Below are 18,935 nucleotides of genomic sequence, written 5' to 3' on the forward strand. Positions count from 1 at the left end.
GTTCTTACATTCATCGTATCTGGAAATGGATTTTTTTTTTTTTTTAATGCAGAGTGGACACAAATATCTACCAGGTATCTTCGAGAGCAGTTGGCCAAGATTTCCGACTTTTACCACCTGACTACCAGCGCGGGCGATGGCCCTGTGCCCGTGCCGCCCGACGTGGAGCAGGCAATGAGGCAGTGGGAGTACAACGAAAAGCTGGCATTCCACATGTTCCAGGTAACCTTCCCACGAAACGCAAAGGCTGCTAGCATGCTTCTAAGGGGAGAGCAAATTCCTTACAGTTTAGTTTTGGGGGGAGCGTTAAATTATATCACTATATGAACTAATACATTCAAAGAAAGCCATCTGACATATCTCACACTAAATTATATGAAAGGTAACACCTTTGCCCTGAGATGACAGCTTCCTATTATACATATTGATGGCCGGCTTTCAATGATGCCAGCTCTTTTAATGCCATTAATTGGTTTGTAATTGCGCTATTAAATGTAATCCTCCCAAGCCATTTACTTTGCAAAAACTGGAGGCATTAATTCAAAAAAATTTTTGTGCTGATGCCTCCTGTCTTATAGTAGATCTCCTTTAGAGCTCAGTTATTCCAATGAAAGGTCATCTTAATTTTGTTCAGCTGCAGTTTAAAATGCAGTTGAGAGGAGGGGTAAGGGCATTGAGGAACGACTGAACTCCCATCCTGACACGCTGATATACATCATATTGACCAGAAGAGGGCGCTTGTGCTGTTATTTGCCTGGATTGATCTTTACTCCTGGCGTGGAGGAAGGACGAGTGCATTCAGCTGGAGTTGTGTTACCAGCATAGACGTTCACGACCTGCTATCTTGATCAAAGAGGAAGGGGGTAGAAAGGATGTGTGATTTCTAAATTTCCCTCCTTAGAACTTTAATTACAATTTCCAGGTGGTAAGCAACATTTTCTAAGAGCTCAAAGTAGGCAACTTCCCCCGTCCTTTGGGAAGTAGCATTGTTAGTTTTAAATCAGTAAAAACAACTCTTAACCAGTTCTAGTTCCATTTAGCAGAATACTACTTCGGTGCCTGCTCTGAGCTTTTATGACTTTTTTTGAGCCGAGGATTTAGTCTGCATCTTTGAAAAAAGTGTCTCTCAGCATGCTTAGTATTTTTGGAAGGATTACTTTATGTATTAGGAGCACTGAGATCAGTATCTCTTTTTTGGAAGCAGTTAGGTAGGTCCTAAACGGATGAATCTAACTGGGACATTAATTTAAAAGTTCATCATATTTTAATTCACCTTATTCTGAAACATGAAACTGTCTCTAGTATGTACACGTGCAGGTGTGCATGTGCAGAGATAAGGGTACAGGTACATAACAAAAGCATCTTGAGGATGGACATTATGTAGTCGTTGGAAGTCATGCTTATGAAGGTACTTTTTCTTTTGAACCTTGCATTCACCATCTCTTAATCCTTCATTCAAGGTTCCATTTTATTTATTTCTTTAACTTCAAGTTTACTTTATTGGTCTGAAAACTATAAATTGCCCTTTTTCTGTGGCTAACCTTTAAAATTTTTTTTGACTCTAAGCATTTAAAAAAATAGAAATTAGCAATAAGTGAACACTTTGCTATCATGTCAATGTGGTGTCACTGTAACGTTTTAAATATAGAAACTATAATTTAGCCGTATATTTTTACACAAATCATTGTTAACCATGGTAGTGGACCACTGGTGATATGTAGATATGTCAAAGTTGCTGGGAACAAAGTAGGACTTCATATTAACTACTAAGGTTGTTAACCAGAATGACCTTAAAAGTTTAAGTGGCTTTCCCAGAAAACATAGCTTTTTGTTTCTATCTTGAAGATTCTTTTATGATGTGAATCATAATACAAGGTTATAATATGACATTAAATATGTGTGTGCATAGAATGCCATAAAGAATGTGTGTATTTATGTGTACCTACATAGGAAGACAATAGATGAAAATGTTAACATTGCTTGTGTTAAGAGGAACTACACCAACCCTGTGAAGCATTTTGGAAATTTATGGGTATGTTGTTTTTTAGTGTAGTTATGTCAGAATATTTATACATTATTTTATTATAAATTCCTTTTATTTCTTTATGTTACAGATAATTAGGCTATTATATTGACTTTTAAGGTTATATTTCGTAGGTAGGTTATGGTAGCTGAAATTCATTTTAGGATAGAGAAGGAGGCTACTAAGGGGCCTTGGATCTGATAGGATTTTCAACCTCTTTTTCTGAGACGATAGTACGACGGGTGTTTTTGTTCTTTGTAATCACTACCATTGGCCAAGTTTCCTCCTATGAGTATGAGTTCATAGTACCCTGAAATCTAGCCAGGTATTCGACATGCCCTGGGAGTCTGAAAGCTTCTGAATTTTCTTTCTTGTAGGAATTAATTTTTATCAATTTAGAATGAAGCAGATATACAAAACCCAAAAAACAACAACAGCAAAAAACCCCTCCAATCAACCATACAGAATAGCACCAGTTCTTTGCTTTGTTTAAAATTTAAACTTTGATCAAGGAGACCATGTTTTACTACAACAACAAAAACAATAGTAAAATTACACTTAAGCATAAAGATAAGACTGCTCTTTTTTGAATTTTAGTTAGTTTTGTTTTAACATTATTAGTGTACTTTTTCTTTGTTCATTTAAGGAAGGAATGCTAGAAAAACACGAATATTTGACATGGATCTTGGATGTGTTAGAAAAGATCAGACCAATGGATGATGATCTTCTTAAACTCTTATTACCACTAATGCTGCAGGTACAGTACATGTAACCATGAGCCAATTGATTTTATGGGCAAGGAACGAGTCTGATTAAGAATGATGAGGTAAGTGGAAGTGGAAGAGGAAAAATTTTCTTTTTGAAATGGAAGGAGAAAAGGTCTTGATGCTCCAACGCTTGAAGTGATAAGAGGCTTCTTGTAAGTTGTAGCAGTCATTTGCTTGGCCACGTGTCCCTTTCAAGTATGCTTACCCACATTGATTTCCCCCCTTCCCTGAGCTGAGCAAACAGCTCTTTAAATACTGTCTCCTTGTTCACACAGACTTCTGTGAAAACAAAACAAATCGTCTCTTTGTAAGGATACAGAGGATCTTCTACATTCTTTTGATATTCTTTGAGCCACTGGGGGTGGGAACTTCCTATTTTCATGATTGGCCTAAGATCTGTTAAAATTTAGGCTATCTGGATGAAATTTATTTAAAAAAAAAATTTCTTGGAAAGGTAGTTCATGCATTTGACAATTCTAACAATATGAAAGAGTATCTAGTTGAGAAGTCATTATCTCTCTCTCACCCGGTACCCTCCCGGAGACCACACCGTACTAGTGCCCTGTGTCCTCCCGGAGACGTCCGTATCTGTGATGTCCACTCTAGTAGCCGCTGGCCAAACGTGGCTCGTGAGCCCTTGAAACGTGACAGGTTCACATTGTGATGTGCTCTTGATTTAAAGTGCGCACCAGGCTTCAGACTTGGTATGGAAAAAGGAGTGTATAATATCTCACTAATACTTTCTGTGTTGAAATGATAGCATTTTAGATTTAGGTATATATTGGGCTGAATAAAATACATCATTCTGTGATTTTTTTTTTTTTTTAATGGCTACTAGAAAATTTAAAATCACGTATGTGGCTTGCATTATATTTCTATTGGACAGCACCAGTCTATATAGTACTTTGGAAGGGTTTTGTTTGTTTGTTTGTTTTTAATGAAGAAAAGCCTGTGTTAACGCTAGCTGTCTCACCGAGTAGCCGAAGACATGGCTGAAGTCTGGTGTCCTTGTACTCCTCAGTATTCAGATGAGTTTGTCCAGTCGGCCTACCTTTCCCGCCGCCTTGCCTACTTCTGTGCCCGGCGTCTTGCGTTGCTGCTTAGCGATGGCCCCAACCTCCTCGCCGCCCACTCGCCCCACATGATGATAGGACCAAACAGCTCGGGCATCGGGGCCCCCAGTCCCGGCCCCCCCGGCCCCGGCATGAGCCCCGTGCAGCTGGCCTTCTCCGACTTTCTCTCTTGTGCACAGCACGGCCCCCTGGTTTATGGACTTAGTTGTATGTTGCAGGTAAGTCCTTGGCCCTTCCGGTTTTATGTTAACGTTCAGTGCAGGAAACAACTTGAGTTGGGAGTCCTCAAGATCCAAAAGGTTTACCAGGCTCTGTTCAGCTGCCAGGCATCACTGCTTGAACATCTGGTAGCGTGTCGGCAGCTGGGCTGATGCCGCCGGGAGTGAGATACAGCCTTGCCTAGCTCTAGGAGCTCGCAGGTCCGTGTTCAGGTCGCATTTCTCGGGCTCCTCATGTGTCCTGCCCTTTACTAAGGGGCTTTGGGACAGGGCTGGCTACGGAGTCACGGTCTCTACTCTGGTAGAGTTTACTGTTTGGTCCGGAAACAGACAGGCTCATACAAGGGCAGTTTCCACGTTCTGTGACAAGGGACTGGTTGGTGGAGGGATGTTCAGGGGGCTGAGTTGAGAAGTGGAACTTCTAGGCCAACCTAGAATTCAGGGAGGTTTTCTGAAGGAAGTGATCCTGACCAGTGCTTATAATATGCTATACTATTTAATCCACAGTTAGGAGGCAGCGGGATTAGCGTAGTGGTTCCAGGCCTGTGTGCTGAAATCACCTCGGCCTGGCTGCTCATCTCCTCTGTGGCTCGTATTCCTCTTTGGTACAGTTGGGGAATACCACTCCCTACCTCGTGAGGTTGTTGTGATGTGTAAGTAAGATGGTCGTAGAAAGTGCAAGCAAGGTTGAGTAAAAAATGTCTACAGGGGTCCAAGGTTGGAGTAGGCAAGCTACAAGCTGTAGGCCAAGTCCAGCCTATAAACTAAGAATAGATTTTACATTTCAGTGCATTATTGAAACAAAAAGGAAGAGTATGTGGCAGGGACTATAGGTAGCCTGAAAGGTTTAAAACATTTACTAACTGGCTTTTTATAGAAAAAGTGTGCCGCCACCCCCCCCATCCAGGTTTACTGCCTGCCCAGCATTTATGAGGCTACGTATCACACCGTTATTTGAGAGATTTAACCAAAAAAAAATCTTTTTAGCTTTTACAACCTTAGAAATTACATATTCTAATTCCATTTCATTTTTTTAATTGCATGAAATAAGTTGAAATGACAATTTTAAAGTGACGATTATTGCATTTTTTATTAAGTTTCCTAGGTTTTAGATGATAACATTCCTTAATTTCTCAGTAGGTGTTATTTCCTCCTATTCAAAAGAATAATTCTATCTTAGTTTTTTGTCTCATCACTTGAAAAGTTGAGAATGGGGTAAGACATTCAGATTTTAAACTCACTGGTTGGAAACTGTGATTTGCTTATGACCCTTAAGCTGTTGTGATACTTTTCTCCTTCCTCTAAACGTCTGGGTTTTCCTGCTTTATTTCCAGACTGTTACTCTCTGTTGCCCAAGTGCCTTGGTGTGGAACTACTCCACAAATGACAGTAAGAGCGCGAACCCGGGCTCGCCCCTGGATCTGCTGCAGGTGGCCCCCTCCAACCTCCCCATGCCGGGCGGGAACACGGCTTTCAACCAGCAGGTAGACTTGCTGTTACAGTGCTTTGTTGGGTGTTTTCATTCTTGGGAGGCATCACAGCACAGTGGGCTGAGCCTGGATTACAGCAAACTCAGGTTCTTGGGGGCCGTTCCCAGCTCTGCCCCCATCTCTCCAGGTGACCTTGGGGAAGTCAGTAGCCTCTCTGAACTGCAGAAGTTTGTCACGTTGCTCCTTTTCTTCTCACCCTCTTGCTGGGCTGTTCTTGTGGACAGTTCTGCCCCCCAGACAGTAATTAACGGTGTTGGTTCTAATACGTGACCACGACACCCAGAGTTAGTAGTCTGTATATTAGTATAGTCATACACTATAGAGTTAGGAGTCTGGATATTTAGTAACTATTATATGTTTTTATTAGTGCTGGGTTATTTGGTTCAAAGACTGAAGAAACTTGAACCACAGGACCATGACAAATATTTAGAACAAGAGCTCTGTTTTTTTTGTTTTTTTTTTTTAAAAACCAAGCAGTTTTCTTAAATTAATAAAGCGTGGCTAGTTGCTTTCATACACAGAAGAATGGCCCAAAGATGATATTTTAGAACGTTTACCTTTCTGTCTGATGTCCTGAAAGTATTTCACTTGTAAAGATTTTTTTGGCAAGCATTTATTTTTGTGAGTATTTATTATTGAAAACTGGCATTGAATCAGCACTTGTAAGTTTTAAAAGGCACTTCTTGGGCAGCAGGCTGAATTTCCTACAATGCAATCGAGATTATAGCTCACTGGAGGATGTTCTGCTCGTGTGGAAAAACCTGACATGATTTAGACAGCCATTGTGGCTTTCCAAGCGCAAGTTAATTAGAAGTGATTCTCTTTCAGGTTCGGGCAAGGATTTATGAGGTAGAACAGCAGATAAAACAAAGAGGCCGTGCAGTGGAAGTTCGGTGGTCTTTTGACAAGTGCCAAGAGTCAACAGCAGGTACAGAACACAACAGAAGAAGGAGTGCTTTGGAACGCTGGACTTTGTGCCGTGTTTCTGATTCTTGTAAATCAGTCCTCCTTCTGAATAAGGATGCTTTTGGACTTAGCCCCCTAGTGCATTTTGAGGACGTTCTTCAGCCTATGCCCTTTAGGTCCTGGCTGTCTAGAATGTCAGGTTTGATTTTGTTGGCAATTCTTTTATGCTGAGAATGATAATGTCTTAAAATTCCCTTTGTCCCACATAATGATGACTTTGTACTATGCTATTCTGGCTTTGTTTGGCCCTTCTTAACTGCATGCTTAATTTCTGCACCTAGGGGTGACCATTAGTCGGGTTTTGCACACGTTGGAGGTGTTGGATCGACACTCTTTTGACCGAACTGATTCCAGCAATTCAATGGAGACACTTTATCATAAGATTTTCTGGGCAAACCAAAACAAAGATAACCAAGAGGTAGAGTTAATATTTCTTTTCTTCTTTTCACCTTTTATTTTCTCAGCATATTTTCTTCTTTTTTATTCACTAAATTCTGGCAAAGCCTTTTCTGTGAAGTGTAATATCTTATGAAGGCGTCCACACCCTGAAATCATTCTATTGTTGGACTACAGTAACCCACCATTATTAAAATGAACTGTCCGCTGGGCTGGTCTATCTAAGTATGTTGGTTGAAAAGATTTTTCTTAGCCCTTTGATCATCACTCCCCATCATTTTAGTTTTAGCAGAATATCCTTCATCTAGTGATTGGACTTTATATAATGGTTTGGTTTTAATTTAAGGGGAATGTGTTCTAATATTTAGCGTGTCAGAGAGCAGTGAATGAACCCTTGTGGTCCCGGTCTTTGAAAAATCTGTAGACAATGTATTTAGACAGGATTCTCCAGAGAAACAGAACCAATAGGGGGAAAAATTATATTTTTATATATATATATATATATATATATATATATATATATATACTATATGAAAACAAGGGAGAAGTTTATTTATTTTAAGGAATTGGCTCACGTGATTGTAGGGGTTGGCAAGTCTGAAATGTGCAGGGTAGACCAGTAGGCTGGAGACCCAGGGAACCTTTTCTTTCTTTTTTTTTTTTTTCTCTTAAGGCCTTCAACTGATTGGATGAGGCCCACCCACATTATGGAGGATAATCTGCTTTACTCAGAGTTTACTGATTTAAACGTTATTCACGTTTTATAAAAAAAAAACCTTCACAGTACCATCTAGACTGGAGTTTGCCCAGAAAACTGGGAACCATAGCCTAGCCAAGTTGACACATAAAATTAAGCATCACAGACAATTTTTATTTTATGCTTTCCTAGCAGCGTCTCATTATTGAACTGCTCTATTAAGACAGAATTTTCAATAATGTTTTCTCAACCTTATTTTGGGAGAAATAAAAATTTTCTCTTCCTTTTACAATGGAAAGCATGTATGGTATATCCAAGTTGTGGAGGCATGAGGAATGCAGAGGTAAGTTTTAACACATGGTACCCATCTTGAAGGAACACTTAATTTAACTTAGTTGTTTGAAGTATAGTTGATTTACAATATTAGATTCAGGTGTACAGTATAGTGATTCAATATTTTTATACATTATACTCTATTTAAAGTTATTACAAAATAATGGCTATATTTCCCTGTGCTGTATGAAGGAACACTGTATAGTTAACTGATTATAAATATCTTTGATTTTCATACTCGCCTTTGAGAACGCATAGGTGGAAAGAAGAGATAAAACAACAACCAAAAACCTTGCCTTATCCTACCTTCATGTGAACCTGATGTGAATTTGTTCCAGGCTATTCTTCTTTTTAAAATAATTTCTAAGTCAGCACCTTGCATCTCAAAGATAAGGTTCAAGACCGTTGATGCCAAGTAGTAGGTCAGGATGTTGAGAGTGAGGTACAGACCGAGTGTGTTTTCTAACTCCTTGTGAGTGAGTCTCAGTAGAGATGCCTCAGTATCTCTGTAGAGCACACTGATGATAAGTCTACCTGATTCTCTGCTTACTGACGCAGGTTAGAGTGTTGCTGTGTCCTTCTGGGACAGAGACCTTTAAGTCTCTCTATTTGTAATAAAGACTTTTTCCTAGATAAAAGGCCTCAACAGTACTAAGGTTTTTTTTAATACATAGAGGTGAGCTATCTGGAGGGACAGCAGGGATACCTGAAATTCAAGGTGTCCTTTTGCATCGCTGAGCTCTCTGCCCTAGTGTTGAGTCAAGACAGCATGGTTCCCTGGTGGGAGTTTTACCAAAATCCCTAATACTGTTTACTTATTCTAGATTTGCGCTACGTGGCTTTCCATTCAGTATAGCGTGAGATGTGGTGTACTGCTGTGTACGGGACACCGAGAGGGTGGGGCCCAGGTGACCGGGAAAGGGGCTGTCCTTTCTGAACAGGGCAGCCTACCTCGGCTTCTGCTTGGTTTTGTAGACCCACTGTTGCCTGATCATCCCGTGTTTCGGGAGAACCTGGATGTGGGGATCTGTATGTAAACTCTCCCAATCTTAAACCACTCTACCGGCCAAGCCGTATGTCTTGTGCGCCGTGTTTGCTCAGCTGCCGGTTGCTTTCCAGCTCCTGCTACGTGTTTTATGCAACACTGACTCAGGTAGCTTCCTGTTCAGTGTCTTAGAACCACTTCTGCTCTGCGTGCTAGAGGTGGAGGAGCCCGATACCCACGTGAAGGGCTTACTGTGGGCGCCGTGAGGACCTCCTGATTCCGAGCCCTGCCTGAGTCTGTCACGTGTGACCCACAGGCAGGGGTTGCGTTGCTGACCTCACCTCTGAGCAGCAGGGTTGGGAGGTGCCCCCTTCAACTTCCAGAGCCCCCAGACCACTTCCTTCCGCTTGGCTTCTCCCCTCGTTTGTGTCGGGCGTGGGGGGAGAAGCAGCTGCAGCTGCGTCTTGGGGTGCCCTGAGGACATGGACAGAAGGGAGAGTCAAAAGGAGGCCTTTTCCCTTCTCTGTGTGGTGCCCGAGGAAGCAGACTTTCTCCTGAGTAATGACAAGGCCAAACCAGCTGCACTGGCCAAAGCTGGTCGGAACAGCGGCAGATGTGCATTTCCTCTTCCCCTGCTGTTAAATCCAGACCTATGGATTTATTGTTTGTATTTATTTTATGCCTAGGCTATTCGCCAAGTGCTCCCTGGACAGGTGTGATGAGTTCACATGGGTGTTTTTGAATGGAGAGTCCAGAACAGGCCTCCTTTCAGCTCTGGTCCGGGCCAGCTCCGCATCAGTGTGGCTGCAGGATTCTACCCACAAGGCAGAAGCTCCGTGTCTTTTCTGTCATGGGCTGTGCTTGTTCCGTGTCTCTTCCTGTGAGCCGAGGGCTCCACAGGCCCAGGGCACTTTTCCTCCTGCTCAGCGGCACGCCACCCGCCTCCAGCACCGCGCCGAGGCCCAGCAAGCCCTTGGGAGGTGTTTAATTGGTTTTTTGGGTGCTCATAAAAAGGCTGCTGGGACCATGAACAGGGAAGCAGCAACCCCTCTGAAAGATTTGGCCGGGAAGGCTCGGGGTGAGGGCAGTGGTGAGATCTAGTCAGTATGTGGCTTTTACCGGTGGCTCAGGTTCAGACGCACAAGAGGTACTTGCAGGTGCCGGTGGGAGGGCGGCTGACAGGGGAGCTCTCCGCTGGCGAGTCAGCAGGTTAGTGCGTGTATTTGGTGCCGTCACGGACAGTTCACTTAGCTTGACGAGTCTCAGTTTCTTCATTTGTAAAATGGGCCTTCTGTCTGCTGATGATGGGAAAATGGCACGCAACCATATGGATGAAACATTTCAATATTTATAGCTTGTAAACGGGTACTCAGTAAACACTAGCTGCTGTCCTTCCTGACTGATGGATTTAGGGAGACCGTGAAAGAGAGATGGAAGGAATATGATCCCTTGGGACTTCCGTGGAGAAAGAGAGAGACAGAGACAGAGAGAGAGAGACAGAGACAGACAGAAAGACACACACACACACAACTCCACCCGTTGCACAGTCTGCTAATCCATAAAGCACAGCCTGGATCTATCAGGCTTTTTACGTTCTCGGATTTTCACAGAGGCTCTGCCCTCAGTGGGGAAGCAGTTGGACGGGATTGGCTCACCCTGGTGAGGTGACTGAGTACCATGTTGTCAGAGAGATCATGCTCGTTTCAATGCTTAGGGTTTTGTTGTTTTTTTTAATGTTGTTTAAGAAAAAGTCACTTTTTAAAACCGGGACTCAAGATAGGAGGGTCAGATGAGGCAAAAGTCAAGCGAACTAGGAAAACACAGACGTATGGCTTCCCGTTAAGGTGCCGTGTGCTGAAGTGTTACAACAGTTATTGTTAGTGCTGATCATGGCCCAGCCAGAGCTTACTGTGCCTCAGAAGTTACCCATTTTCCTACTGGACACCCAAAGGAAGCCTTGCTCATCTTTTACAGTTACTGTTTCCTTCCTTCTTAAACCACATCTATTAGTACAAGGGCAGTTATATTAATATAGCTGCGGGAGAAAGTGGTGTGTCCAGACACACTAGACTTTGCTGTTATTGAGGAGGGCCAGTAATGAATCCGTTTAGATGGGGCTGGGCCTCTTGGTTTGGATGTGTGTTTTTTTTCCTTCTTCAGCCTTTTCTTGAGTACTTCTTTGCCGCCAGGCCCTGTTGTAAGAAATTTTCCATGGCTGATGAGACACATGTTTAAAAAAATTTTTTTTTTATTCTTCTATTTTACAGATGAGGAAATCAAGGCTTAGAGAGGTTGAGTAAATAGCCTAAGCTCATACCCGACTCTTTGGTGGGCGAATAGGGATTGGAGTCCTAAATGGTTCCAGAACAACATTCTTGACCAGTACATTCTATTTCTTGTGCTGCTGCTTTAAAAAGTCATTTTATTTTAGGTACCTGTAGCTGAACAAACAAGTGTCAGATGTAATTTTGGAAAAAGGAGGGAAGAACCTTTATAATTGCCGTGAACCGTTTCCACATTGATATGGGCATACTGATTTGCAGTAATAACCTCTAACTGATTTTTAAAAGCGTGGCAATTTTAATGTAGTATTTACCTTAGAAAGTCTTCAAGTTGAGAAATCTGGCCTTTGTAGGATATCACAACCTTGAGGCCAGTTCAAACCTGGATTTGGATCCTAGCTCTGTTGTAGAGTAGCTGGATGGGGCCCCAGACTGGTTACTTACCACCCTCAGTGTCATTCTCTCTGTACGATGACCTTACTAATAGAATCCGCTTCATATGGTGGCATATGGTAAACGCCTAGTAAATGCCAATTGTTCTGTTCTTGGCTGGGCAACTTTGGATGTCAAGTGATCTGAACCTAGCACCATGTTTTAGAAATTTATGTTTCCCTTATTCTCATCTGTATATTTCTTTCATTCGTCGCAAGAGGAAAGCAGTAAAGTTTATTGTACCATGCAGTGATGACTTTTGGAAATTAAGTCTAGTGTTTTAATTATTTTCAGTTTGAGAGACATGGCACCTTTCATGGACTTGGAGAGATTTACTTCGTGATTCTAATTCATCTCGTAAATGACTGCTGTTATCATGCAGTTATGTATTTCTCAAAACTATTTTCTTTATTCGTATTATTATTTAAATGTTTATGATTTAACTGAGGGATAGCAAATTAATTTTTTGGCAGAGGGCAAATTAATGACAGTTGATTTAAATACTCAGAAATTGTTTTCATTTTCTTATCTTCCTCCTGCCTTCTCAGAACTTGGAGTTGTACTATTTTTAACTGCTGCATTAAAGAGAAAAAAAAAGGGAAGTCTTTTTTGCTTTCATGGTGTATGTTTTGCTTCTCAGATGTCACAAGACCTAAAGACTAGCAACAGTGATTCTAAGGTTGTGAGACCAGGAAACTGCCCTTTCCCTCATCAAAAATCAGCTGTCTCAAATATCTTTTGGAAATGGACACATGGAAGCATTCATATGTATAAAGATTTTTAAAAAATGAATGCATACTTATATTTAAATAATAAATCTTCTGAGTGTGTGGTTAATAATCTTATTAGGCTTATTGCCTTATATGGTGATTCTGACTGTTAGAAATACTGTTCCTGACTGTGTACAACAGACTTACGCTCTATTAGCAGTTCAGACCAATTTTTACCTTATGCACTTCTTGAAATTCATCCAGATCTCCATAATGTGCTTCAGTTTGCAAACCATGTGACTTGCTAATATCACTGCTCTATGTATTATCCCATATTATTTATTGGTGCTGTAATATGAATAATGTTTTTGTCCAGATATGACCATTTTGTTTAAGAGTGATTAATTACATTTGTAAACATGTCCTTTTAGTCTCAGATTAAAAAGCTATTGAAGAGCTTTATTCAGTATCTGGTCTCAAGTCCTTTTTGTTTGCTGTTGCTTACAGTAACGAGTCATTGATTTTTTCCCCATCCCTTTTATGGTACTGTTTTATAATGTATATTAAGAAATTTCTTATTTTAAAATAGCAAACAACCTAACCAAGTACCTTCTAAATTTCTGAAGGAAACCTGCTTCTCAGGTGTAGTTGCCAATTATTTTTCCTTCTTTGTTTGTTAAAGAATAGACCTGTGGTTACTTTCTAGAGATCATTAGGTTATTGAGTGATTGAATAAGAAATGAATTGGACTTAATCTATTTAAACAGTTTGTGCCTGCCCTCTCCTAGGAAAGAAAAATATAACACATCCCCCTCATGATGAGAATCTTTCTTTGCATTTGGAGTATCTTTATTATAGATGTAGGTGGCACCATTAATGATGATGATTTGCAACGGAGTTAATAATGATTTTAGTATTTTGCCACTATGGGTGGGTCCCACGTTCGTGAGGCCAGGTGACAGTGCTGGTAATTGAAGGATCTTACTGATTTTTGAATTTTGGGTCCATCCATCCTCTCTCACTTGTTTTCATTATAGAAATTATTTCTTCTTGTGATTTCTTTTTTTTTTTTTTTTAAACATCTTTATTGGAGTATAATTGGTTTACAATGGTGTGTTAGTTTCTGCTTTATAACGAAGTGAATCAGCTATACATATACATATATATATATACGTATATATATATATGTATATATATGCTGCTGAAGCGAACACTCTTCTTGTGATTTCTATACACCTAGTACATGAATACATTTTTGATATCAAGAAGTCCCTTTCAGCCCACAACTTGGTCTCCCTGTCCCACCCTTCTGCCCAGAAGGGGGGGCATTTTGGCATGCGTCCCCGCTGTGGAGGCAGATAGCTTAGATTTGACTCTTAGGTCTGTGACCTAGTATCTTTGAGACATTTAACAAGTTATTTCACCTTTGGCCTCAGTTTGCTCAACAATCATAGGATTGTTGTGAAAGCATTAGAGCAGGGCAGACCGTATAACAAACACTCATTATATACACAAGCAGTAACCACCGTGCATTTTGGTCCATATCCTTTGTGTACTTTCCTGGGCATTTATGTACTTGTATGTGAACACTTAACAACTAGGTTGGGGGACATAAATGGGATTGCTTCCTGCAAAATATTCTGCAGGGGTTTTTTGTTTTTGTTTTTTTCATGACTACTTAGTATTTTCATCACTTTTTAGTTGTCTGTTTTCTTCTAGTCATGATGTTTTTCAATTCTTTGGGTTGCTGGGAGGAGAATTTTAGGCACACTGTAGTAATCTTGCCATATCCGTTCAAGTATTTATGTTTCTTTCCATTGGCTCAGTCTTTCAGAATGATGCTAAATAATGGTTTTGTGGCCAGCATCCTTGACTCATTAAGTTAGGAATGGGAACGTTTCTAGTGTTTTATACTTAATCAGCTGTTAGATTAAATCAGTTATTTTTCCTTTTTTTAAATGATAAGTTTATTTATTTATTTATTTATTTATCTATCTTTGGCTGCGTTGGGTCTTTGTTGCTGTGTGCGGGCTTTCTCTAGTTGCGGCGAGCGGGGGCTACTCTTCGTTGTGGTGCGCAGGCTTCTCATTGCGGTGGCTTCTCTTGTTGCAGAGCACGGGCTCTAGGTGTGTGGGCTTCAGTAGTTGTGACACGCGGGGTCAGTAGTTGTGGCTCACAGGCTCTAGAGCGCAGGTTCAGTAGTTGTGGCACACGGGCTTAGTTGCTCCGCGGCATGTGGGATCTTCCCAGACCAGGGCTCAAACCCGTGTCCCCTGCTTTGGCAGGTGGACTCTTAACCACTGCGCCACCAGGGAAGTCCCCTGTTTTTCCATATTAAGTAAGTGCATGTGTGTGTCAGGGGAGGGGAACAAATCGTAAATCCCATCCCCCCTCCCCCCTACCATCCACCTTGTTTTTACCTTTGGTTTCATGTAACACTGTATTATTGCTTTTACTCTTTGATTAATGATACCTATTGAATCTACTATGTGCCAGGTACTGTGGTAGATACTGAAAAGAAAACCATGGAAAAGACAGATCCCTGCCTTGTACAAGCATCTGATCTAGCAAGTGTCAGAGGAGGAATGAAATCTTTGGTAATTCACTCCTGTGGTTTCATTTTCTGCATGTCAATTAGATTAGAGGTCTGGCTCATCCCTAGAGAGGTACAAGTCAGGGCCAGAGCAGCGGGGAGCAGTGGTTGGTTGGAGTGGGCTGGGAGGCAGGCTTCCTGGGGTGCATGTGAGCCCCTTGGGAGGTTTCCATGCAATCATGATTCTCCTTGTGCTGCCGCTGATCTTGATTCACCCATCATGGGAACAACAGAAAACATTAGGTGTCCCGGTCCTGCTACTTTGGACCTCTGTGCCCTGGGCCATCTTACTTAAATTCTGAACCTCAGTTTTCTCACCTGTAAAATGGGAATTGCAGCACCTCCTTAAAGTTTGTTGTTGAGATTAGAGATGATGTATGTAAAACACCCAGTATCTGCTCAGTAAATATTTTCACTTATTACTACTGCTATCACTCTGGTTGAAAATTTACAGTTGTTAATATTATTATTGCCATGATTACATTTTAATTTCTGTCAGGGCTAGACCCCACATTCTTTTTTTTTTTAAATTTATTTATTTATGGTTGCGTTGGGTATTCGTTGCTGCGCGTGGGCTTTCTCTAGTTGAGGCGAGCGGGGGCTACTCTTCATTGCGGTGCGCGGGCTTCTCATTGCGGTGGCTTCTCTTGTTGTGGAGCACGGGCTCTAGGTGTGCAGGCTTCAGTAGTTGCAACACGAGGGCTCAGTAGTTGTGGCTCGCGGGCTCTAGAGCGCAGGCTCAGTAGTTGCGGTGCACGGGCTTTGTTGTTCCGTGGCGTGTGGGATCTTCCCCGACCAGGGCTCGAACCCATGTCCTGCATTGGCAGGCGGATTCTTAACCACTGTGCCACCAGGGAAGCCCAACCCCACATTCTTGACCCCCTAGTTTGGTGCTTTTTCTGTGACCTTAACTTTAGGTGTCATGGCTCTCTGTCTCTCTCCTGTTCTTGTGTATCCCATTTGCCTGTGTGTAGTTAGAGGCTGGGGGGGGGGGGTGCATGCTGTGTATTTTCAACAACTTCTTACTATCTGTCAAAGTACCAGTATGAAAAGCTGTCTGTTGCTGCCCATGAAGACTCCAACTCTGGCTTGTAGTGTTTGGGAAGATGAAGTACTTTTCTTTAATAGTTGAGAGGTGTGTTTCCCTTTCCTAATGGATATTTAAAGCCAGTAGCCATGAAGCTATGTTGTGAAAGATGCATATTACATGGAAATAAATATTATTGCACAAGGGAGCAGAGTACTTTGATGCTCTGAGCACCCAGAGTAGAGGCGGAAGAGCAAAGAGAAGCTCGGGGCCATCATGTACCCTGGGGGAGGGTCAAGATCACCTTCCAGGTTCTCTGAACACAGTGTAGCTCTACTTATTTAGTTCATTTCCCAAGATTTATCTTGTGGCAAGAGTTCCATTAATTAGTTGAGTGATCTTGGGCAAGTTATTTAACACCTCTATGCCTTGGTTTCCTTATTTGTAAAATGAGATAATCATAATAACTAGCTCATAGGTAGTGAAGATTGAAAGAAATAATTCTGGAAACACATCTTAGTGTCTGACTGTAAACTGAGTAAGCACTCAATAATAAATGTTCATTCTCTTTGTTACTAGCGCCTGAAAATTTGCCATCGTTATCTTTGTTAGTGATTTTGAGAGTGATTAAGCCCATACCAAGTTATTTTTTATTTTAAATTTTCATTAGAGGCGACTGAAAGGTTTACATTTAAGGTCAAGTATTGATACTTTCCATTTTTTGTTTTGTCTGCTTTGGCCAGTTAAAAGTGCTAAGACTTTAGTAATGACTAGAACAAGCAATGTATATTGCAGAAAACCTGTTCTGAAAATCGATATTTGATCAGAATAGAAACAGACAATTTCATTTGGTCAGGGCTAGTCTCTTTATCATCCAAAATATTTTACAAGACTGAGCAGAGAGCAGTGCATGTAATGAGTACCTGATAGAGTGATTTTTTTTTTTTTCTTGTGTTCAAAGAATTGCCTAAAGTCTTCACTGCCCATCAAAGGCCCAACTCCAGAATGTCGCATTGAAGCTGAGAGGATGGGGTTACAATTAGTAACCCCCTCCTTGAACCACTTGGGGCAGGAGGAGGAGTAGTACCCCCAGAAGAAGTAAGGGTGCTGTTCCCGGAAGAAGGGAAGAATGGTGGGCGGACAGAGAGCAGACCTTGTCTGAGGTCTGAGAACTTCTCTTCTTGGGAGGATTTGAGCTTTGCTGGTAATCGTGCACCTCTGACTTCCCCTCTCCTGTGTTCCGTTACAAGCCTGTCTTATCTGCCTCTCCTATTTATGCATCTTTAATTAGATATTGAAATATTGCTCTTTGCCTGCAGAAAAATAGAAATGAAAACAAAACCACCATCACAAAAATTTCCATGGTTCCACTCCTGAAGACAGATTCTCTGGCCTGTGAATCATCTGTGTGGATCTTTCTCTCCCTGTAAGGTCACCTGGTTTTCTCTGATTTGATCCTTTAGGTGACTCTTTAAAATTTCAGAGGGAAACTTTGTCAGTCTGGGGAGCTGGGAGGGGGGCAGTATCTTGGTGTCATGCTTCACTGATGCCTAGAGGACTCATATCATTTTACTTTAAGATAATTTCCTTGAGCTATAGTCTCAGAGATTGAATTCTTGAAGCAAATAATGGGAACATTTTAAAGACTCTTGTTATATGGTAGGCATTTCATCCAAAAGGGAAATATCAACTTTTATTCCTATAAAGTAATACATGAGACTGTTTATATCTAATGCCTAGAAGAAGGCCTGGTGGCAATACATATTTATTGATGAATTAATAAGTAAATGTATTAATGAGGCTACTACCTGGTTCGTGGTACTCTTCTTCTGTGAGTTACCATTAAACTTTTTTCCCTAGATTTTTAATATTGTATTGTAGCCTTCCTATATTTGCCATTTAAACAGCAGTCTTCTGCCCCTATAATTCCTTGAACCTCAACACTACTTTTTGTGTGTTTGTTTAAAACTTCTTCGAATTAATTTCCTATTGCTGCTGTAACAAGTTATCAGAAATTTAGTGGCTTAAAACAGCACAGATTTATTCTCTTATGATTCTGGAGGTTATGATCTTTGGGCTCTAATCAAAGGGTCAGTTGGGCTGCGTTCCTTCTGCAGGCTCTAGGGGAGAATTTGTTTCCTTGCATTTCCAGCTTCTAGAGATCACCTGCATTCCTTAGCTTGTGTCCCCTTGCTCCATCTTCAAAGTCATCAGCGTGGCATCTGCAAATCTCTCCCTGCCTCTGACTCCTGATTCCGTCGTCGCATGTCTTCCCCTGACTCTCCTGCCTTCCCTTTCCCTTACAAGCTCCCCTGTGATTACATTGGACCCACCCAAATAATGCAGGGTAATCGCCTCTTCTCAAGACCCTTGTCTCAATCACAACTACTGCACAGTCCCCTTTTGTCATTTACAGTAACATATTCACAGGTCCTGAGATGAAGATGTGCACATCTTTGGGGTGGGGGAGGGAGATTATTCTGCCTACCATATACCTATTTCTCCTTTTGTTCATCCCAGTTTTTGTTTGTTTGTTTGTTAGTTTAATTCCATGTTTTTCTCCCGTATCTCTCTCTCTCTCTCTTTTTTTTTTTTTTTTTTTTTCTGGCTGCTTGTGGGATCTTAGTTCCCCAACCAGAATTTGAACCCAAGCCCCGGAAGTGAAAGCACTGAGTCCTAACCACTGGACCGCCAGGGAATTCCCTGTGCATCTCAGTTTTGAAATTTAACTCATTCCTCAAATTTTTCTTGAAAGCCACCTTCTAAAAGAAGCATCTAATAATTCCCTTCAGTCCTCTCTCTCTGCTCCTGTTAAATGTTGTTGGCTTTCTGCGATAATTTTCGTTTTCTTTTTTTATGCGTCCAAATTATTTACATACATGTATGTCTGTCCCACTTTATTGCCATCTCGTGGAAGGCAGGGGCCTATATTTAGTTCATATC

The 18,935-nt window shown here is 41.4% G+C and overlaps 1 protein-coding gene across 2 annotated transcripts in view; it reads left to right on the top strand.

Annotated features, from left to right (window-relative positions):
* MED12L (mediator complex subunit 12L) overlaps positions 1-18,935 on the top strand; it is a 319,598-nt gene that overhangs the window by 63,809 nt on the left and 236,854 nt on the right. The window contains exons 6-11 of one of the 2 annotated variants that reach the window (XM_036851029.1): positions 53-222; positions 2,670-2,780; positions 3,812-4,081; positions 5,416-5,565; positions 6,400-6,499; positions 6,819-6,955. In XM_036851029.1, coding sequence (XP_036706924.1) covers positions 53-222; positions 2,670-2,780; positions 3,812-4,081; positions 5,416-5,565; positions 6,400-6,499; positions 6,819-6,955 — 938 coding nt within the window. Of the gene's footprint in view, positions 1-52; positions 223-2,669; positions 2,781-3,811; positions 4,082-5,415; positions 5,566-6,399; positions 6,500-6,818; positions 6,956-7,614; positions 7,974-18,935 lie in introns of those variants that run through there. The other variant, XM_036851030.1, reaches the window with a different exon arrangement.

The sequence above is a fragment of the Balaenoptera musculus genome, chromosome 4 (assembly GCF_009873245.2).
Source record: "Balaenoptera musculus isolate JJ_BM4_2016_0621 chromosome 4, mBalMus1.pri.v3, whole genome shotgun sequence".
Lineage (NCBI taxonomy): Eukaryota > Metazoa > Chordata > Mammalia > Artiodactyla > Balaenopteridae > Balaenoptera > Balaenoptera musculus.